Source organism: Pristiophorus japonicus, chromosome 18 (genome assembly GCF_044704955.1).
Source record: "Pristiophorus japonicus isolate sPriJap1 chromosome 18, sPriJap1.hap1, whole genome shotgun sequence".
Taxonomy (NCBI): Eukaryota; Metazoa; Chordata; class Chondrichthyes; family Pristiophoridae; genus Pristiophorus; species Pristiophorus japonicus.
The window spans coordinates 83,309,578-83,332,147 of record NC_091994.1 but is presented as its reverse complement, the minus strand read 5'-3'; the positions used below and the strand labels follow the sequence as shown (position 1 = coordinate 83,332,147).

Sequence of the window (22,570 nt, the reverse complement as noted above, 5' to 3'; positions counted from 1 at the left end):
CACATTCGGGTTTGATGCTCTTTTTCTATAGCAAAAGACAAGGGAGTGCTATCTGGTGAGATTATCCCAGTTTCCACTCAGCAAGTGAAAGAGGCTCTACTTAAAATAGAACTACCCTTCCTGTGGTGGTTGCTTTGCCTCTTCCTACAGCAAAATGCCGTGCTTCCACTTGCTAACTGAAATCAAGGAGCTTAATTTGGGAATTGCAGGTGCAGACATGTGAGACATCACTGCATAGTACATTCCTGACCTTGAAAAATACATTGGATTGCGTCCTTTGACGTTAGTGAATAACATTGATGTATGCTAATCTTTTGCTGCTGTTTCCTCCTGTAACTTATTGGGCTACAAATTCGTTATGGCCCGGTTCGAGGCGGTGACACCGCCTGGTCTCTAACTTTAACGGCCGGCGATGTTTACTGGCTCAAACCGGGATATTGGCTTTTAGTGTCCTAAGAGGGGAGTGGGGCACTAAGGGAAGTGTTCCACACTCCTCTTAGGGCACTAAGCCTGATTCTTGGGGCGCTATCGCAGGAGCTTAGCTGAAGTTCTGATGCTAGGAAACCGACATCATAGCGCCTAAAGGGGTGGTCGATTGGGCCACCCAAAAACTGAAAGAAAATTCAAGGGAGATTAGTAACAGTGTTGAACACCTAAGGGAGATACATTGGTACCAATAAATTCCATTTTAACCACCCACCTGCTCACCCGTGGAAATATCGTCTGCATTTTTTGGGGGATGCCTGCTTTCCCTGTCGGAATTAACGGCAGGCGCTACGGCTGGCGAAACCATTCACTTTCACGACCGCGGCGCGAAGGGGGTGTTGCACACTCATTGACGTCGCCAGGTGGCTGGTGCTAGAGTGCGCAGCAGTGACTCTTAGCGTCACTGGTAAACTAGCTCGGTGCTCAGTCAGTGAGAGCTTAGTGGCCCGTTGGCACCAAGCAAATGAATTTGTAGCCCTTTGTGCGAATACCCAGGCATTGTACTTTGTTTCTATCAGGACTATTTCCATGAAGGTGTTGATGTTTGCTGTACCAGTTATGAACCTGCAAGCATATTGAATGTGGAAGTTGCTATATTTTATGGCTTCTTCCTTTCTCTCCTGAAGGTGCAAATTCATGCTGGGGTATGATTCCATGGGCTGCTTCCCATGCTATTTGTTATTTTGTGCCACACCAGTGAGTGTCGACGGGCTACATGACTAACTTCATTGTTTTAGCTGAGCCCAATCCAAGTCAGAGCATTGCTGGCAGGCTCTTTTTTTGTGAGCAAGGGCATCACAACTGAGCACTATCCTGTTTTGGCCCAATGTCCGAGATTGCAGACTTTCTGATTAGCAAAAGAGTGTGATTTCTGGCTGTGTTGATTTGGCGAAGATGAAGCTTTTACTTGTGTGGTTACACCTCCCATAGTTGTAGTTACTGTGCCTTGACACTGGGGTATCTTTCAATCCACTTCAACTTGGTTCAATGGTAACACTCTTAACCTGAGTCATGACTTTCTGGATTCAAATTCCACTCCAGGACTTTGAGCACATAAGCTAGGCTGACAAAAGCAGTGCAGTACTGAGGAGTATGGCATTGTTGCTGTCTTTTGAATGAGAGGTTAAACCAACACCTCTTTGGCCCTTCGAGTGGACGTGAGCAGGTTCACAGAATTGTTTGAAGAGTAATGACTTCTGGGGCCATCCTCTTCTGAATATTGCCAAGTCAGATTAACTGGTCATTTCATCGCATCATGAGCTCTTTCTGTGCACAAACTGGCTGCAATGTTTGCCTACATAACGGTGACTACAGCTCAAAATTAATTCATATGGCTCTGATGCACTTTGTGATCTGAGAATGCAAAGCACTATATAAATGCAAGCTCTTGCTTCAATCAATTCCTGTATCTGACCAGCTTAAGCATCAGCTAACCTAGTGCTCTGGCACCCGGGCGAGCTTTTTCTCACTATTGTAGCTGCCAGACGGTAGCTTGCAAAAGATCTGGGGTCTGTTTTAACAGGCTTTGAATAGACCACTTGTGACGATGGGTGTTCTTTGCAAATATTTGGTCATTAATTCTGGTCTCTCTCTCTCTTCCCCGCTTTCCTTCATAGGTGGCTTGTTTTTCTGGGGTGCAACGAACACCTCGCGTGACTCCACGATGTATCCCAAGGTGGTGCAGGACCTGTGTGGGTGGAAGGTTCGCAGCCTGTCCAGTGGGTGAGTAGATAGCTGTGGAATTGCTAAATGCTGAGTGAAATGCAGTGGTCCTGGTCACAATTTCTTGACTGGGTTGCCGAGGCTGAAATTAGTTGTGCATCACCGGCCTTGAATTATTGTCTGTCCTTATTTTCTGATGAATAGGAGAACAATGGTGGTGGTGGGGGGGGATACGAATTAAATATAATTTCCTGTACCACGTTCAGAAGGCTGTTTTTTAAATGTATTTATTCATTCACTGGATGTGGGAAGGCCAGCATGTATTGCCCATCCCTATTGCTCTTAAGAACATAAATAGGAACAGGAGTAGGCCATTTGGCCCCTCGAGCCTGCTCCGCCATTTAATATCATGGCTGATCTGATCATTGACTCAGCTCCACTTCCCTGCCTGCTCCCCTTAACCCTTTACTCCCTTATCGCTCAAAAATCCACCTTAAATATATTCAGTGACCCAGCCTCCACAGTGGAAATATCCTCTTTGCATCCACCTTGTTGAGTGCCCTCGTTATCTTATGTTTCAATAAGATCACCTCTCAATCTTCTGAACTCCAATGTGTATAGGCTCAACCTATCTTCATGTTAACCCTCTCATCTCCGGAATCAACCTAATGAACCTTCTCTGAACAGTCTCCAATGCAAAAATATCCTTCCTTAAATAAGGAGACCAAAACTGCATGCAGTACTCCAGGTGTGGCCTCACCAATACCCTGTACAGTTGTTGCAGGACTTAGCTGCTTTTATACTCCATCCCCCTTGCAATAAAGGCCAACGTTCCATTTGAGTTCTTGATTACTTGCTGTACCTGCATACTAACTTTTTGTGTTTCATGCACAAGGACCCCCAGATCTCTCTCTCTTGCAGAACTTTGGAATTTTTCTCCATTTAAATTATAATTTGCTTTTCTATTATTTTGCCAAAGTGGATAACCTCACATTTTGCCACGTTATACTCCATCTGCCAAATTTTTGCCCACAAAAGTAGGTAGTGGTGAGCCTCCTTGAACCGCTGCGGTCCGTGCGGTGAAGGTGCTCCCACAGTGCTATTGGGGAGGGAGTTCCAGGATTTTGACCCAATGATGATGAAGGAACAGTGATTTATTTCTAAGTCAGGATGGTGTGTGATTTGGAGGGGAACTTTGAGGTGGTGGTGTTCCCATGCGCCTGCTGCCCTTGTCCTAGGTGGTAGAGGTCACGGGTTTGGGAGGTGCTGTCAAAGAAGCCTTGGTGAGTTGCTGCAGTGTATCTTGTAGATGGTGCACACTGCAGCCACGGTACATCAGTGATTGGGAGGGAATGAACATTTAAGGTGGTGGACGGAGTGCCAATCAAGCGGGCTGCTTTGTCCTGGATGAAGTCTAGCTTCTTGAGTGTTGGAGCTGCACTCATCCAGGCATGTGAAGAGTATTCCATCACACTCCTGATTTGTATCTTGTAGATGGTGGAAAGGCTTTGGGGAGTTGGGAGGTGAGACACTCGCCGCAGAATACCCAGCCTCTGACTTGCTCTTGTAGCCACAATATGTGTGTGTCTGGTCCAGTTAAGTTTCTGTTTGCTTTACGTCCCTTTCTACAGCATCTGCATATTGTTGCTATGCTATTTCAAGGTTTGCCAATTCTCCCACCTCCTCTCCTGAGGGTACTAACCTGTGTGGCCCTAGACAATGAGTGACGATGTGTGTGCATTCAGTTTTGGGTAGGGATCACAAAATGCAATCAGCAACAGGAACCCTAACTGACTATTTTTTGCCTTCCTTCACCCAAAGGGGACTGAGGCAACTTGTAGTGTCCGACGAGGCCAGCAGGGTGGGGAATTGACCCTGGGATCCTCTGGTCTGTGTGGCTTAGTCATCATAGGCAGTCCTGGAATCGAGGAAGACTTGCTTCCACTCCTGAAGTGAGTTCTTTGGTGGCTGAACAGTCCAATACGAGAGCCGCAGATTCTGTCACAGGTGGGGTATACAGTCGCCAAGGGAAGGGGTGTGTGGGACTAGTTTGCTGCACGCTCCTTCCGCTGCCTACACTTGACCTCTTCGCGCGCTCGGCGTTGAGACTCGAAGTGCTCAACGCCCTCCCGGATGCACTTCCTCCACTTGTGGTGGCTTTGGTCAGGGATTCCCAGGTGTCAGTGGTGATGTCGCACTTTATCAGGGAGGCTTTGAGGGTGTCCTTGTAATATTTCCGCTGCCCACCTTTTAGCTCATTTACCATGAAGGAGCTCCGCATAGAGCACTTGCTTTGGGAGTCTCGTATCTGGCATGTGAACAATGTGGCCTGCCCAGCAAAGCTGATCGAGTTTGGTCAGTGCTTCAATGCTGTGGATGTTAGCCTGAACGAGGACACTGATGTTGGTGCGCCTGTCCTCCCAGGGGATTTGCAGGATCTTGCGAAGACATCGTTGGTGATATATCTCCAGCGACTTGGTGTCTTCTGTACATCGTCCATGCTTCTGAGCCATACAGGAGGGCGGATATTACTACAGCCCTGTAGACCATGGTAGATTTGAGGGCCTGGTCTTCGAACACTTTTTTTTCCTCAGGCGGCCGAAGGCTGCACTGGCGCACTGGAGGCGGTGTTGAATCTCCGCATCAATGTCTGCTTTTGTTGATAGAGGCTCCCGAGGTATGGGAAATGGTCCACGTCGTCGAGGGCCACGCCATGGATCTTAATGACGGGGGGGGGTGGGGGGGCAGTGCTGTGCGGTGAGGACAGGCTGGTGGCGGGCCTTTGTCTTACTGATGTTTAGCGTAAAGCCCATGCTTTCATATGCCTCAGTAAATACATCGACTATATCCTGGAGTTCAGCCTCAAAATGTGCGCAGACGCAGGCATCGTCCGCGTACTGTAGCTCGACGGCAGAGGTTGGGGTAGTCTTGGACCTGGCCTGGAGACGGCGAAGGTTGAACAGGTTCCCACTGGTTCTATAGTTTAGTTCCACTCCAGCAGGGAGCTTGTTGACTGCGAGGTGGAGCATGGCAACGAGGAAGATTGAGAAGAGGGTTGGAGCGATAATGCAGCCCTGTTTGACCCCGGTCCAGATGGGATTGGGTCTGTAATGGATCTGTTGGTATGGATCACGGCCTGCATGTCGTCATGGAGCAGGCGAAGAATTTTGACACAGTTTTGGGGGCATCCGAAACGGAGGAGGACGTTCCATAGACCCTCGTGGTTGACAGTGTCAAAGGCCTTTGTAAGCTCTCAAAAGGCCCTGTATAAGGGCTGGCGCTGCTCCCTGCATTTTTCATGCAGCTGTCGTGCTGCAAAGATCATGTCCGTTGTGCCCCGTAGGGGACAAAATCCGCATTGTGACTCCGGGAGGGGCTCCTCGGCCACAGGGAGAAGATGGTTGAGGAGAACTCTAGCGACAACTTTCCCATTGGCTGATAGCAAGGAGATTTCCCCTGTAGTTGCCGCAGTCGGACTTGTCCCCTATTTTAAAGATGGTCACAATCACTGCATCTCTGAGATGTCCCAGCTCCTCGAGAGGAGAGGGATGAGGTCATGTATCCGTGCCAACAACACCTCTCCTCCGTACTTTAGCGCCTCAGCAGGGATTCCATTCGCTCCCGTAGCCTTGTTATTCTTGAGCTGTTTTATGGCTTTTCCTATCCTGTGCAACGTTGGGGTTTCACTGAGGTGGTGGCGGGTCACACGCTACGGGATGGAGTCAAGCATACTCAAGTCAAAGGCAAGAGTCTCGATTGAGGAGACCTTCGAAGTGCTCCTTCCAATGGGCCCTGACAGCCTCAGTGTCCTTGATGGATGTTTCCCCGTTCTTGGCCAGCAGTGGGGTGAGGTCTTGGGAGTTTGGACTGTAGGCGGCTTTGACTGCGATGAAGAATCTTTGCATATCGTGGCTGTTGGCCAGTTGCTGTATCTCCTGTGCTTCCTCCATCCACCACCTGTTCTTTAGGTCCCGGGTTTTTTGTTGGACCTCAGCCTTGAGCCGTCTGTAATGTTGCTTTGCTGCTCCCAACTTGGGTTGTTGCTTGAGGCTCAGAAATGCTCTGCGCTTGCGATCTATTAGTTCTTGGATCTCCTGATCATTTTCATCAAACCAGTCCTGGTGTTTTCTGGTTAAGTGACCAAGTGTCTCTTCACAGGCACTGGTTATGGAGGCCTGGAGGGCAGACCAAGCGCTGTGGGCATTGAGCATCTCAGGGTCATCAAGGCACGCCAGGTTAGCTGTGAGGCGCTGGCTGTATAGGGCTCTCTTAGCGGGTCTTTAAATGCCCCAGCATTGACTTCTGCTGTCCCCTCTACTTTGGGGCTAGCAGTACAGTAGGCACTGCCCACTAGACTAATGGGAGTGCTCATTATTCTCCTTTTTGATGGACTTCGAACTCCCAGTAAAAATCCACAAATGTCTGGAGGCAAGTAAACAAGAATGCACTGGGGCTTATCTGTGTGTTTGTCTGTGTAGCTGTACAAGTTATGTTGAGTCAATTAGAACTTAATTTCCCCTGACGATGAGGATGCTACAAATGATTGAAAGTAGTTCCTTACAGTTCTATACTTTTAGACCACAAATGCTCGTTCATACAAATAAAATCTAATTGGGAGTAGGGAATGGAAATTTGATGAAAATAGAAAATGCTGTAATAGGTACAATGTCCCGAATCCGGAATTCCAGAAACCGGAATTGTTCAAAAGCCGGATGTTTTTGAGGCGGCCAACATGGCGACATCGGGCGGCGAGGGACAAGGAAACGTTTTTTTTTTTAAAATGCAGCACCAGGGGTGGGGCGGGGTGGGGGGGAGGGAGAGGAGGGGAGGGGGGAGGAGAGACAAGAATCGGCGGGCGGCAAGGAACATCAACAGCGAGGTCCGAAATCTGGCAAAACCCAACAACCGGCACGGATTCGGTCCCGAGGATTCCGGATTTCAGATGTTGCACCTCTAATGCATAACCAGTCGAGCAGCATTTGTAAAGAGAAAAGACCAGCTGTGGTATTTTGAGTATGTAGCCTTCATCAGAACTCAATCTTGTTGATACCGGCCGCTTGGACGAATCTCCGGATGGCAGTGGGGTGTTTTGAATGGTGTGTAATGTCTTTTATTTTTCTTTTCTATTCAGGAAAAGCAGCATCATTGTAGCAGCCGATGAGAGCACAATCAGCTGGGGGCCATCGCCTACCTTCGGAGAACTGGTATGTACTGGTGGTGGGAGGAAGGTAATTGTGGGCTGTAAACGGTGTTTCATCGCGTGCGCATCTACACACGCCAACATTGCTGCCAGTCACACTCTGTCTTTGAACTCTGACCTCATAAAGTCAGCAGGAAATGCTAGAAGTGAGGCTGTTTGTGGTGTTCAATGAGACCAGAAGGGAAAAATGTCTCTCGTAAATATTTACTGTTGAACATGTATAACAGTTTCGTAATCCACTCTATTTTGATGGTTGAATTGATGAGGGGACATGTAAGTGGGGACTATATGGGGAGAAAGGATTTGGACCAAAAATCTCCTGGGCTACATCAATATAGTATTTAATGCTGGACATATTTACTCTACATTCAGCATTGATTCAAAGTGGTTCTCACTTTCCACCTACGTATATCATAAATTTGGAGTTAATATCCAAGCTGATTCCAGAGTGATGTGGAATGAGAGTTCTTCCTCTCGGGACTCTGACTGAACTTCGTTCTGGGATTCAGCTCAGCTCTGATTCCCTGGACGTCGGCATTTACCCCAACTGCAATATCAGTCGAAAACCAGTTTTGCACCAATGCTGCTGTGTTTGGTGTAAATTGTCCCACTTTCCGATGCACAGTGTGTGGCCTAAAAGTTGCAAGGAACCTCGAGCTGCCTTTTAAAACCCTTACTCTGGTGGATTAATGCTGTCTGATCCTAATGTGGAAAGGTTTATCATAACCATAGAAATTTACAGCACGGAAGGAGGCCATTTTGGCCCATCGTGTCCGCACCGGCCGCCAAGAGCTATTCAGCCTAATTCCACTTTCTAGCTCTTGGTCTGCAGCCTTGCAGACTACGGCACTTCAAGTGCACATCCAAGCACTTTTTAATATATGGTGAGGGTTTCTTCCTCTACCACCCTTTCAGGCAGTGAGTTTCTTAGCCACGGTCTTTTAGATAGGCTTCGTTCCTGGTTTGCTCCAAGTTATTTGGTGCTGGTGACTCTGGCACATCTCTGAACGCTTCAGAGCAAGCCTTAGTTATGTTTGCTTATTAAGGGATGTCCAGATCGAGTGCTGTATTTAGGTTAAGCAGGGTTGGAGGGTGAGGGGATCATTTGACTTGGGAGGAGGAACTTGGCCAAAAGATCAGTTTTCCTGCTTTGAGGGAGTGGGAAGGGGCTGGTGGTGGGGGAGCAACAGACTGCTGTACTAGCGGTGGTTTTAGAGAGGGGTGGTATTCCCTGGTCAGTGCAGGGGGAGGGAGGAGGAAAGCAGAGCTGTGTGCACCTTGCTGCATCATGAGGGGGCAAGTTCTTGGTGCCAGTGCAAATTGAATGTCTCTCACACATTAGGCAGCAGATGGTGGCTCAAGCATCTGTTTATATAAACAAAAGATCCTCATGACAAGCGGTACTGCTGCATTTAAAAGGGTCGCAACAGAAACAACGTATGACTGGAATTCAATGGAGGGATTTTGGAGACTGACCTAACAAAACTACGTTGACAGCAGACAGTGAGGGAGGAAGCTGGAATGTTCAGCTATCTTTATTTACATCAGAACAAGGGAGCGTTGCTGATTTGTCTCAAACTGTTAAGGAGACACCTGGTGGCAACTGCCTGAAAATGTAGGACAATTCACATCAATACAAAGTGCTGCTTTTCGAGCTAGTATCGGTGAGCATTTTCTAATTGGAAACTACCAATTTCATCGCCACCTATAGGAGTAACTGGCACTGTAACCAAATGTTAACCCATTTGGAATGGATTTTACCATTGACGAGGCTGACAGGATTCTCCATTGCATTTTGAAATGTAGTGTTGTGACCCACTCAACATTTTTAATATATAATGTTTCTGTCGTGTCAGATATTATCAACATGCCCTGCACCTTTTATTTATAAGAAAAAATATCTTCGTATGGCGCCTTGCCTCGAGGGCTATGTGTGACAGTTTTATAACTGCAGTCCGTTGGTATAATTTAAACCATAACTGTTGTTACAGGGCTACGGAGACAACAAACCCAAATCCTCCACCACTGCACAGGAGATAAAGACCTTGGATGGAGTTTATGTTGAGCAGGTGAAAAGGAGCTATTCTCATTTCTTTTCCATCTTAAACTGTAAGGGGAGTTGAGGGTTATGGCGAGCGGGCACCAAAGTGGAGTTGAGGCCAAGATCAGATCAGCCATGATCTTATTGAGTGGCGGAGCAGGCTCGAGGGGCCAAATGGCCGCCTACTGCTCCTATTTCTAATGTAAGTGTACGAGAGCACATTTCTTGCGCGTTGTTGTCTGCAGTGTGTAGAGTAGGAGCTCCGAAATACATGTCTGGGATTTTCCACTCTTGCAGAAGTCCAGTGTAGAATTGCACACGAGCCTCTAGTGAAGTTGAAATAAGTTTTCCCCCCGTAGGATAGTGGATGTGGGGTAGACTTCCAGAAAAAAAAATAATAGTAGATTATCTGGTCATTATCACATTGCTGTTTCTGGAACCTTGCAATGTGTAAATTGGCTGCTGTGTTTCCTACATTGCATGACAACACTTCAGAAGTACAATTGGCTGTAAAGTGCTTTACGACGTCCTGGGGTCGTGAAAGACACTCTCTATAAATGTGAGACTTTGTTTCTAGAGATCTTTGGTGACAGTCAACACCTCATGCCCAGTGATGCTTTGTAGGGAAATACTTGATTATTTTTTTCTTCCTGTAGGTTGCTATGGGCCATGCTCATTCACTGATGATAGCGCGAGATGAAAGTGATGCAGAGAAAGAGAGGATTAAGAAATTGCCCGAATATAACCCGCGGATTATCTGATGCTACGCAGCCTGAGCAACCACACACATGAAAGCTTCATTTGAACAAGGGCAGCTGAAGTTTACAGTGCACTGGTCAGCGAGATTCCAAAATAAAAATCCACACTGTACAGGGAGCCAGGCAATGGACAACATCCCACAAAGAAATTTTCCAATTTGTACAAAAATTTTAGTGGTACTTACATGATCACGATTACAAACGCAGCTATGTAGTGTTTCCAGAGCAACTGATTTAACAATGCACGCAAATAGTTAATTTTACTTACGTACTTTGGCCATTTCTTAATGATGTGTTGGAGTTCTTTGTATTTTTTTTTCAAAGCCCAGATTTGGCTGTTTTAATTGGCCAGCAAGAGTGGTGTAAACAAGCTGGAACGTTGGGAGCCATGATCTTCAATTGGCTGCATTAAACTTTCCCACTGGCAGTTATATTTCCAAACTTTTAATTCTGTTCTGGTCAGATGCCTTGGCCAGTGGTGCATTTGTGAATTGCTGAATTAAATTCCTCCCTGTGATTGATTATTTGGGACGGGTGCAAGGATTTTCCAGCTAGTTCAGCCAACCACTAGAATCCTAAAAGGTGAGTCAGGGTTTGTAATGACTAAATGCTCCTGTCGGGCAGGGCAGGGCCTGAGTAGTTGGATTGCGATTAATTTTAAAGGCACTTTTACACTGTCGAAGGTGTTGCAGGAGAGCAGTGCTCCAGCAGAGACCCATGCCTCTTTGAATGCCACATGCTCCCTTTTAGTGCAGTTGCATAAATCCAACTCCATTTTGAAGGGCCTGTAGAAAGGCGCTTGCATTCCATGCCTCTGACCTCTGATCTTGACACCTCCCCCCACAGGGAATTGGGCCCCTGGCGCCATTGAGATCATGAGTCATGTTGTTTTGCTGTTGACAGCAGGAGTGCCGCTCACTTGCTGTCAACAGCATGCCATCAGTATGAAAGTGCCTTATAATGCCCCACTCTGGCCGATTCATTGCCAATAATGATTAAATTGGATTTAGTGATTTGCTCAGCACAGCCATAAGTAAAGTCACTTTCACTTCCCATTCCTAGTCTGTATTAAGTTAAGCTACGCATTTGGTTACAGTTCTACACTTCTCATAAGCTAATGGAGCCCATTTTAAAATATGCTTTCCTCTTTCTGTCTTCCGCCCCACCCATATTTTTCTCCTTTTAATGAGAGTACTGATGTAACCAGGTGAAATCTTTGTTGTGCATTAATTTTATCAGTCCAAATCCCAACCATTTGGGATATTTCTTTTGCTTACACAGTCACTGGATTTGAAAAGTCGTTCATTAGATGTGCTTTTGAGACTTTTCAATGAGACACGGTCATTTACAAATGCGAGGATTATAACATACCTTCGCTGCCTTCCCCCATAGAGAGAAGAGTGAAATTGGCACTACAATCCAGAGAGAATTGAGGTCCAGAGGAACATAGAGTAAGGGATCTGCCATGGTGAAGGGGAGGCGGGGTCCCAGTTATTTTGACACTTCATTATTTGACTATTCTGCTGTTCTAAAGGTAAGTATGTTTAGTGTAGATGTTTTATTAGAAGCAGAGGCACTAGATGCAGGACAGTCTACTAGACCAACGGGTATTTGGAGAATTTATTTGTATTCTGTGCAGTCAGTCTATACACTTAATGGCAAGGCTATTATAAACATGTTGGCTATAATAAACATGTTTGACTCTTCCTGTAGAACTAGTGAGCAGATCGTGTGAGATACTTTACATATTAAAATTTGCATACTGAACCCTCATTATGTTGTTATAAATTCCAAAGACCTTTCTTTGGTGGTTTGTCAGAAGGGATTTCTCATCTGTTAAGTTGCAGGACATAAATGAGGTCACACAAGCGTGCAAACCTGCTACTGTAAATTCAAAGCCAAAATGGAGACATTTTCTCATTCCTGGCTAATAATGACCAGGGCTTTAATCTTTGTTCTCCACCGGCAGCTCTTCCATTGCTTCTTAATGGCCATAATGTGTGCAGTATTTATAATTCCTCAGAGCGGGTTCAACGCATTTAAAGTACATCTTGGCCATCTGCAACTGGTGTGGCTCTTGTGTCATTCAGGAAACCATGCACCTGACTCCATGGATGCAGAACTATGACCCTGTGATTTAAATCTAGTTCTTGCAGTCCTTTTTAATAAACAGGACCTAAAGTATCCCCTTAAAGCTTGTTTGAGGAGGAGAGGAACTGGAAAAGTGGGGTTACTGCAGAATCATTTTTCTAGCATTTTGTTTAGCCTCCTTGCTGAATCAAATTGGCTGGTATAGTTATCCCACTTTTTATCTTGTAATCTTTCAAATTCATTATGTCTGCTAAGATAAAAGTTCTGATGCCTGAGATGAACTGCTAGAAAGGACCCTTGTGATTTGGTTATAATAATCACTCCCAAGCAGAACTGCTGGTGAGATGAAGGATTCCAACGTGAGCAAACTATTTTGATTTAACTGATCCGCAATCTAGTCACGGTTTTCAACACTTGTTAACAATACTCCAGATCTTTGGGTGCGTGGAGCTTTAGAAAAGCTGACGGTGCTCTAGGGTATCTCTGGGACGACCCTGTGGTGCATCCTCTTTCCACGATGCAGTCTCTGATTAGGTGAAGGTGGTGGTGGCATCTTGGTGCTGAAGGTGTAGATTTGCTGCAAGTGCCTCGGGTTACCCTTTAACGTTGAATGTGCGACATGCTGTGCGCGTTCTTTTAAGGCAGCTACAAAAGACTGGCTGCAACTTAAACTGGATTTTGTATTGCAGTTAAATTTACACCGATGTGCATGTCATAATCAATGGTGATCTAAATCTGATGACCCATCTGTTTGCAAGCCCGAAGCTTCCTGATTTCAATCAGTACCGGAGTGTGGAACTAAATTCTCTTTTTTGTAAAATGTTCAATAAACTTGCCTCCCGTGTTTTTTTTAAATTAATGTTTTCTAATGATCTTATTTTTGTTTTTTCTCCCCTCTCTAATTTGCCAGCCAACCTGCTCGCTTCCCATTCTGTAGCTATCACTGATGTGATGTCACTAACCGCTGGAGTGACTGGGTGTACTTGCACCATCCCAGGTTGTACGCTACTATCCTGAAAGCTGAAACTATTGTTCCCAGGAGCGTGTGCGTTTTTATATTGATCCTTTTTAATTCGGTACATGAGCGTCCCTGCGTGGCACTACTATGTTGGTGTCTTCCTGCAGCAGCCAATGCTCAAATGTCCAGGACGGCAAATGTGAAAAATTGGTCCATATTTTCCCCTTTTTTTTTTCCCCTTCTGGTTTCAAAGGTCCAGGCTTTATGGAGATGGGTAAAAATGTACCACAGCCTTTGCAGGTGCAAGATGCACAAACTGCGTATTGCACCAGTAGCTGTGAGCATGCACCTTTTCTGTAAGTGTTGCATGGAATTAGACCAGGCTGCCTCAAAAAATAAAGTAACTTCGATAATTTGGACTTGTTGCCATCTTTCGATGCTCTCAAGCTGGCTGGAATTTGTGTATAAAATGAATGGCAGCGCTAGACCTAACACAAGATAATATTGCTCTTTGTTGGTTGTCTTGTTTTTTCCTTAATTTTTTTTCCTAGGACTGAAAGGAAAGCTGTTGATGCTATTCAGTGTCTTGTATTGCAAGGCTATAGGTCAAGTGGCATGTGATCACCTGCAATTTGACTCTTGCATGTTGCTGAACTTGTGTATTTCATGTGTCTGCACAGATTGACACTCGTTTTCAGCCCCAGGTATCTGGAATCTGATCCTGCCTGTTTTAATTTTTATAGTCTAAATGGGAAGACAAGCTGGACTTTCCCTTTTAAGCAGCAAGATCCCGTTTTCTGTCAATTTCAAATATCAAAATTTAGAAACTCTGGTAAAGTAGTAAATGGTTCATCTTACTTAAAAACCTTCTTTGTGCAAAATTGTGTTGACCAAGACCTGAAGCTATTATAGCGCAAGCTCTTTCTCCTCCCTCCACCCCCGCCCCCCCCCCCCCACCCAAAAAACCTATTTGGGGAAGGAATGGAAAAACAAATCTCTGCTCCCTTTCAGTTAAGTTACCTCAAAAGAGAATAAATCGGAACTGTTCCTTGCAACTATGGTGCCTGGGGAAGTTATTCCACTGCGCACAAACACCATCCATTTGTTGTACTGTTGATGGCTTCCCTGGCAACATAAAACTAATAATGGAATTGAACATTTGCAAGTTTTTAACGCTTCACAAGTGGAGGTGAGCTGTTGGCTTGTTTAGAAAGGTGGGTGGGGAGGGAGCGTCCTTTTCATGCTAGTAATTAATTACTAGTTTCTTGGCATCATTAGGTTTTGTTAGTGATTTGTAGCCAATTAGCTGCCTGTTCAGTGCTGTAAACTTTTCTTTTTCTTTTTTTACTTTTGTATTTCCTGCAATAAATTGAATAAATTTTAACCTTGTGTTTCCTTCCACTGTGTGAGACCATGGATGTAGTTCCTGTATTCTTTGATCCATTAGCAGCTGTAGAATTTGGGAGGAGAGCTGGTTTATTACTTCATAAATCATCTTCATCCTTTGTCTCTGACATTTTGCACATGAACCACCAGTACATAGCATCCAGATTTTTCTGGATTTGTGCCCCAACCTGACCTACAATTTTCTTTAGAATTCTCAACCTAAAAATATAGAGAGAATATTATGCTCTGCTACCATGAAGATTCTGACTCAATTGGAAAAGAATGGCCCTGAAATTACTTCCTCGACCAACAACACTAAAACATATTGGGGCCGAAATTGCCCCGTAAGGCCTGTTCCTGCCGGAAATCGGTGGCCACTTTACAGAGTGGAATGGCCGCCATTTTTTAAATTCCACTCCTGCGATGACCCACTGCTGCCGATCCGTCCTAAGTGCGTCATCGCCAATGTGCCCCCCCCCCCCCGAATACAAAAATTCCGCACAGAAAATCTTGCTCCTGCTACTCGTTGCCACCGACAGCGTTTTCTGTCGGTGCACTGTGCTTCTAAAATGGTGGTGCGGCAGCCATTAAAGGGGAGGACCTACTTCAGCGGCCGCCATCTTATTTGTTTGTTGGCTGAATGCCATGTCAGGCCGACAATTATGCCCCCGGATTTGGCCGGACCGCCAACAGGCAGCCTGGCACCCCTTCTTGGATGCCAGGCCGCTAGCCCAGCCGAAATCATCCCTGGTGGCCCAGTAGACCTAACTTTAAAAGATGCAGAGCTCGCAGCAGCCCTCCCTTTACTTGCAGGCGAGAGATGTGTTGACACACCAATGTGATGTCACTATTGCTACGCTGCTGATTGGCTTTTTTTCCCAAACGGCCTGGTCAAAGAGCAGAATTTTGCTCAAGACGCCACCACATCTTCAGCGGCACTAAAAACAGTCGAAACACGGTAGGTGTGCTGTGTTTTCGGTGGGGGGGCAATTTCAGCCCCATTATCTGCTCATTATCACATAGCTATTTGTGGGAGCTTGTAATGTGCAAATTGGCTACAGCATTTCAAAGGTCACTTCAGGTGAACAGTAGCATAGTGGTTATGTTGCTGGACTAGTATCCAAAGCACTGGGCTAGTAATCCAGAGACTGGAGTTTAAATCCCTCCATGGCACCTGGGGAATTTAAATTCAGTTAATTAAATCAATCTGGCATAAAAAGCTAGTGTCAGTAATGGTGACCATGTAACTCGGATTGTCTTTAAAAAAAACATCTGGTTCACTAATAGGGAAGGAAATCATAACTTGGCCTGGCCTATATGTGACTCCAGACCCACATCAATGTGTTTGCCTCTTAGCTAGCTACGAAAAACAATAATACAACCGGATGGACCATCCGGCCTTGGCACCAGCTACGCACACACCAACAGCTGGGGACTTGTGCCAAAATTGGGGTTGCTGTCCCCCAGACTCGTCGAGCAACAGCCGGAAATAGTCATACAGAATTATACCTTTCAGCCAATGTCCTAAACTCCTCCACCATCCCACGGGCAGGACAGATTCACCGGGGTGGTGGCATAGTGGTATACAGTCGGGAGGGAGTAGCGTCAACATTGACTCTGGACCAAAGTCTCATGACTTCAGGTCAAGCAGAGGCAAGGAAACCTGCTGATTACCACCTACCACCCGTCCTCAGCTGATGAATCACTACTCCTCCATGTTGAACTCCACTTGGAAGAAGTACCAAGGGTACAGAATGTACTCTGGATGGAGAACTTCAATGTCCATCACCAAGAGCAGCTCAGTCGCATCACTGCTGGCCAAGTCCTGAAGGACATAGCTGCCAGACTGGGCCTGCGACAGGTGGTGAGAGATCCAACGCGAGGGGAAAAACCTCCTCACCAATCTACCTGTCGCAGCTGCATCTGTCCTTGACAGCATTGGTAGCAATGACCACTGCACAGTCATTGTGGAGACGAAGTCCCGTCTTCACACTGAAGACGCCCTCCATCGTGTTGTGTAGTACTACCATCGTGCTAAATGGAATAGATTCAGAACAGATCTAGCAGCTCAAAACTGGGCATCCATGAAACGCTGTGGGCCATCAGCAGCAGCAGGAGAATTGTATTCCACCACAATCTAACTTCATGCTCTGGCATATCCCTCACTCTACCATTACAATCAAGCCAGGAGACCATAAGGGGTGTAGAAGAGCATGCCAGGATGCCAGGAGCAGCACCAGGCATATCTAAAAATGATGCACCAACCTGGGGAAGCTGCAACACAGGACAACATACATGCTAAAAAGCGGAAGCAGCATGCTATAGGCAGGGTTAAGTAATCAACAGATCAGATCAAAACTCTAGTCCTGCCACATCCAGTCGTGAATGGTGGTGGACCATTAAACAACTAACAGGAGAAAGAGGCTCCACGAATTTCCCCATCCTCAATGATGACAGAGCCCAGCACGTGAGTGCAAAGGACAAGGCTGAAGCGCTTGCAACCATCTTCAGCCAGAAGCGCCGAGTAGATGAACCATCTCAGCCTCCTCCTGAGGTCCCCGACATCACAGAAGTCAGTTTTCAGCCAATTCGATTCACTCCATGTGGTACCAAGAAACGGCTGAGCGCACTGGATACAGCAAAGACTATGGGCCCCGACAAAATCCCAGCTGTCGTGCTGATAAATCGTAGCTCATAAATCTCCTTAATAGACAACAGCATTTGTTCTGTCTATGCGATCACTAACAAGGAGATAAATATTCCTTCACCCAACATGAATGGGCCCAAACCACCCCCTTCATCGTCACTGGGTCAAAATCCTGGAACACCCTCCTTAACAGCACTGTGGGAGCACCTTCACCACAAGGACTGCAGCGGTTCAACAAAGGCGGCCCACCACCACTTTCTCCAGGGCAAATAGGGATGAGCAATAAATGCTGGCCTTGCCAGTGACGCCCACATCCCATGAACGAATATAAAAAAACTTCAAAAGTTTGGGTGACTGAGTACAGAGATGGGAGTTGCGAGGGCCAGGCGGTAGTCAGCAGGGAAATGGAGCACGGGTCAAGAGTGGCAGACAAAATATGCAAGAGTGGACACAGCAATAGTAGCTATAAGTTGCATAAAGATGCAAGAAACTAAAGCTATCAATTGTGCAAGTAGGCATTCTTGATTCTGAGACATTTGGGAAAGGGACATGTTGAAAAACCTTATGCTATCTGCTAACCGCACCAACATTGCTACCAGCGCCACTGAATAGTAATCAAGAGAAGAACCCCTGGTCGACTTATCTCCTGAGCTCAAGGGTGCCGATGCTAAGAGTAGTGAATTCTACCTGCTTTATTAGACTGCTCAGCAATGATCAGGATTGAATGTGAGGCTGGTACAAGAGTTACTGAGGATGTACACGCCACCAATTCTGAGTCTACCAGCAGTCTGCCGATCTGCATCTAGTTGGATTGAAGAAACTCCCTCCTTTTGTTAGTTCAGTTGAAAGGGAGAGCCTAGCGGTAGACGGTCTGGTACTAGACTGTTTTTTAAGGGTGTTTGGTGTTTGTTCATGGAAACCTTGTCAATGTCTAGTCTCTTTTAGTGTTGGTTTCAAACTGGCTGCATGGAGACTCGATTCTGCATCTGAAGAATAAACCTTTGATTTAGCTGAAAACTACTTCCAGCCTTTTGAATGCTTGGAAGCTGACATGAATGGAATTAACCAGTGAGCGGTACATTGTGGGGGCAATTTGCAATCTCACTGGGCCTGTAAGAAAAGGGCCTATGGTTATCTTCAGATCAATCAGCACATTATCATTCTGTGGTACAAGACCAGTGCCCATTAGTGCAGAAACTGTTCTATGAATAAAAAACATGGACAAAAAAATTCAGGTATAAACAAATATGTTTTTATTGACTTGTAGCCGAAATCCTGTTTGAATGACGCATCTCTTCTATTTGATGCACTTCAGTTATTCGCCATAATCTACGGAATAAAACGAACAATTATGCTTTAGGGTGACTATAGTGGAATCTAACTCCTTCACAGAACAATCTGGTGCTATAGAATGTGGGACTACCCCTGACCTCGCCTTAATGCCTACTGCGTCTGGAAGGGAGATAGAATGAATATCTAAACTGACTATCAGCAATCCATTTTATAAAGCGAGAGCAGCAACCTGCGGGCATGGCTTAATCAATAATGGCATGTCCAATGTACTAAGCTGTGCAGACCCCATAATCATGAGTTGGGTTTGGGGTCTGAACTGCATTAGATGATTTTAGGCAGCAATTAGGGCAAACCAATATCAACCAAGCCTCCTGGTCCTTACCAATGATGCCTGCTGGAAAGTAAGCAGGGTCGTTGGATGATGATGGGATTTGGCTTGGCTGTGACATGTTTCATGGTTGAACAGACTGCCACTGGCCATTGACTAGGCTAGTACATAAAGGACGACCATTTGGGAAAGGCACTAGGGGTTTCTGCCATCTGTGAAGCTACATTCCAGCAAGAATCTGCTTCAGGAGACTAAAGGAATGGCAATAAGTGTAATTTTAAAAAATCTGTTGACACAATTAGAGGAATTAGGTTAGAGAATTTTAATTAGCTTGATACTTAAATTTGGTGACACGAACACCATAAGTAGAAACAGGGTAATCATTACGAAAGGTACTTCTCTACACTGCAGTGCTCATTACTCCAAGCCAGTTACTCTGCTCGAGTGCCCTCTACTATTTTATTCATGATGTGGCTGGTTATCATTGTCACCTTCAAGGTTTTGTTTCTAGTACTCGTTTTCACCTTGCCGAGATTAAATGAAAGCGGTGCTCGGAGTGAGTGATGAGAAATTATGGCTGGAGTTTCCGGATTGCATTTTATCCAGAAATTACGCCCACATTTACACTGGTTTCTGCACCAATCCTGCGGACAGGAGTTCACACCCAGATTTCCTGCAGAGCTCATTTGCCTACACTGGAATGTAGAAAGTGGCATAAAACAAGTGCAAATGCAGTGGTGTTTTGCGGTGGGGGGGCGAGGGTGGGGGCTGCTATGTAAATGAGTGGCAGAGGTTTTCGGCAGGCGTATCTTGGAAGGGGCACAAACACGAGGAAATTTGCACAAAATGATGTTTCAATGTAAAACCAGGGTAAATTAGCTTCACAGGAATTTTCTCAGGAAAGGACTCTCACACAGTAGTTGCGCTGAAACAATCCAGGAAATTTTGGGCCAATATTTTCATCATCTGCCCATTCCGACAAATCGGCAGCCAGTATCGTGAGCTAGATTCCAAACGTGTCATTCAATTGAAACAAAAGCGCGTATTTATTTTTTTATCCATATTGGGTGCACTCCACACAATGCACATGGATAAGCAGGGGCTTATCCTGACTTCCTACTTTTTAAAGGAAGACTCGGTGATAAATCTTGTCCTTTATGGTTAAACCTTTCGATCTGTCATGTTCTATATGTTGGATAGTGAGAGAAAAAGCAAATCTATCATTCAGTCTATAATATGTCCTTATATTAGCAGTAGATATGGAATCGGACAAATACAATAAGGTGAATTAAGACGCCTATGGATTTTCAGTTCTGTAGAGTCACTGCATCCATAACATCTATGTACACGCCCCATCTTTTACACTAGCCACTCGCTCTCATGCCCCCAACATACCTGAGCAATCCAGTCATTGTAGGCAGAAACCCGAGTGAAGACGGTGGGCTTTTTCTTGGCGTTGCAACCCAAGCCGGATACAAAACTGGCGATACCATGCACTTCCCACGTTCCGTCAGCGGCCTGGCAGTTCAGAGGTCCACCAGAGTCCCCCTGTTGAGAAAGGGTCATGAGTTTCTGTGTAGAAGTCACTGCTGAATCCACCTGTCTGTCGGCTGCTAGATTCCTGTGTGAAATGAGTTCAGCGACTTTCATCTTAGCTCCTAGTGGCCTGAAGTCATGTCCCATTAGGCCATGGTGCAGCTGGATCAGTCTCATGGTCTTGCACCACGCTTTGCCACCCACTCTTTTATTTAATTGCAACATGAATTTGATAGCTGCTGATGGAATCTATGTCTGCAGTAACTTAAGAAAAAAAACCAACTCCATAACATTCTAGTAGAAACATAGAAAATAGGTGCAGGAATAGGCCATTCAGCCCTTCGAGCCTGCACCACCATTCAAAATGACCATAGCTGATCATGCAACTTCAGTACCCCATTCCTGCTTTCTCTCCATACCCCTTGATCCCTTTAGCCATAAGGGCCACATCTAACTCCCTTTTGAATATATCTAACAAACTGGCCTCAACAACTTTATGTGGTAGAGGATTTCACAGGTTCACAATTCTCTGAGTGAAGAAGTTTCTCCTCATCTCGGTCCTAAATGGCTTACCCCTTATCCTTAGACTGTGACCCTTGGTTCTGGACTTCCCCAACATTGAGAACATTCCTCCTGCATCTAACCTGTCCAATCCCATCAGAATTTTATATGTTTCTATGAGATTCCTTCTCATTCTTCTAAATTCCAGTGAATATAAGCCTAGTCGATCCAGTCTTTCTTCATATGTCAGTCCTGCCATCCTGAGAATCAGTCTGGTGAACCTTCGCTGCACTCCCTCAATAGCAAAAATGTCCTTCCTCAGATTAGGAGACCAAAACTGTACATAATATTCAAGGTGTGGCCTCACCAAGGCCCTGTACAACTGCAGCAAGATCTCCCTGCTCCTATACTCAAATCCTCTCGCTATGAAGGCCAACATGCCATTTTCCTTCTTCACCGCCTGCTATACCTGCATGCCAACTTTCAATGACTGATGTACCATGACACCCAGGTCTCGTTGCACCTCCCCTTTTCCTAATCTGTCACCATTCAGATAATATTCTGCCTTCCTGTTTTTGCCACCAAAGTGGATAACCTCACACTTATCCACATTATACTGCATCTGCCTAACCTGTCCAAGTCACCCTGCAGCCTCTTAGCATCCTCCTCACAGCTCACACTGCCGCCCAGCTGAGTGTCATCTGCAAACTTGGAGATATTACATTAAATTCCATTGTCTAAATCATTATTGCATATTGTAAATAGCTGGGGTCCAAGCACTGAACCTTGTAGTACCCCACTAGTCACTGCCTGCCATTCTGAAAAGGACCCGTCTTTTCCTACTCTTTGCTTCCTGTCTGCCAACCAGTTCTCTATCCACGTCAATACATTACCCCCAATACCATGTGCTTTAATTTTGCACACTAATCACTTGTGTGGGACCTTGTCAAAAGCTTTTTGAAAGTCCAAATACACCACATCCACTGGTTCTCCCTTGTCCACTCTACTAGTTACAGCCTCAAAAAATTCTAGAAGATTTGTCAAGCATGATTTCCCTTTCATAAATCCATGCTGATTTGGACCAATCCTGTCACTATTTTCCAAATGCACTGCTATTACATCTTTAATAATTGATTCAAACATTTTCCCCACCACCGATGTCAGGCTGACCGGTCTCTGAATCCCTGTTTTCTCTCTCCCTCCTTTTTTTAAAAGTGGGGTTACATTAGCTACCCTCCAGTCCATAGGAACTAATCCAGAGTCTATAGAAGGTTGGAAAATGATCACCTATGACCACTATTTCTAGGGCCATTTCCTTAAGTACTCTGGGATGCAGACTATCAGGATCTGGAGATTTATCGACCTTCAATCCCATCAATTTCCCTAACACAACTTCTTGACTAATAAGGATTTCCTTCAGTTCCTCCTTCTCACTAGACCCTCAGTCCCCTAGTATTTCCGGAAGGTTATTTGTGTCTTCCTTAGTGAAGACAGAACCAAAATATTTGGTCTTCCACTTCTTTGTTCCCCATTATAAATTCACCTGAATCTGACTGCAAGGGACCTACATTTGTCTTCACTAAGCTTTTTCTCTTCACATATTTATAGAAGCTTTTGCAGTCAGTTTTTATGTTCCCCGCAAGCTTTCTCTCATACTCTATTATCCCCCTCCTAAGTAAACCC

The 22,570-nt window shown here is 45.5% G+C and overlaps 2 protein-coding genes across 5 annotated transcripts in view; one reads left to right on the top strand and one right to left on the bottom strand.

The window, feature by feature from the left end:
* Window positions 1-14,580, top strand: part of rcc2 (regulator of chromosome condensation 2) — a 37,905-nt gene extending 23,325 nt beyond the window's left edge. For both annotated transcript variants that reach the window (XM_070860198.1, XM_070860197.1), the window contains exons 10-13: window positions 2,103-2,208; window positions 7,280-7,352; window positions 9,340-9,417; window positions 10,046-14,580. In XM_070860198.1, the coding sequence (XP_070716299.1) occupies window positions 2,103-2,208; window positions 7,280-7,352; window positions 9,340-9,417; window positions 10,046-10,150 (362 nt within the window). In that variant the 3' untranslated portion in view covers window positions 10,151-14,580. The remainder of the gene's footprint in view (window positions 1-2,102; window positions 2,209-7,279; window positions 7,353-9,339; window positions 9,418-10,045) is intronic.
* A 3,886-nt stretch (window positions 14,581-18,466) lies between these two features.
* The window catches only part of LOC139228805 (chymotrypsin-like elastase family member 2A), an 89,077-nt gene continuing 84,973 nt past the window's right edge, over window positions 18,467-22,570 (bottom strand). For all 3 annotated transcript variants that reach the window (XM_070860195.1, XM_070860192.1, XM_070860193.1), the window contains 2 exons: window positions 20,246-20,398; window positions 18,467-18,558 (listed from right to left, as the gene is read on the bottom strand). In XM_070860195.1, coding sequence (XP_070716296.1) covers window positions 18,541-18,558; window positions 20,246-20,398 — 171 coding nt within the window. In that variant the 3' untranslated portion in view covers window positions 18,467-18,540. The remainder of the gene's footprint in view (window positions 18,559-20,245; window positions 20,399-22,570) is intronic.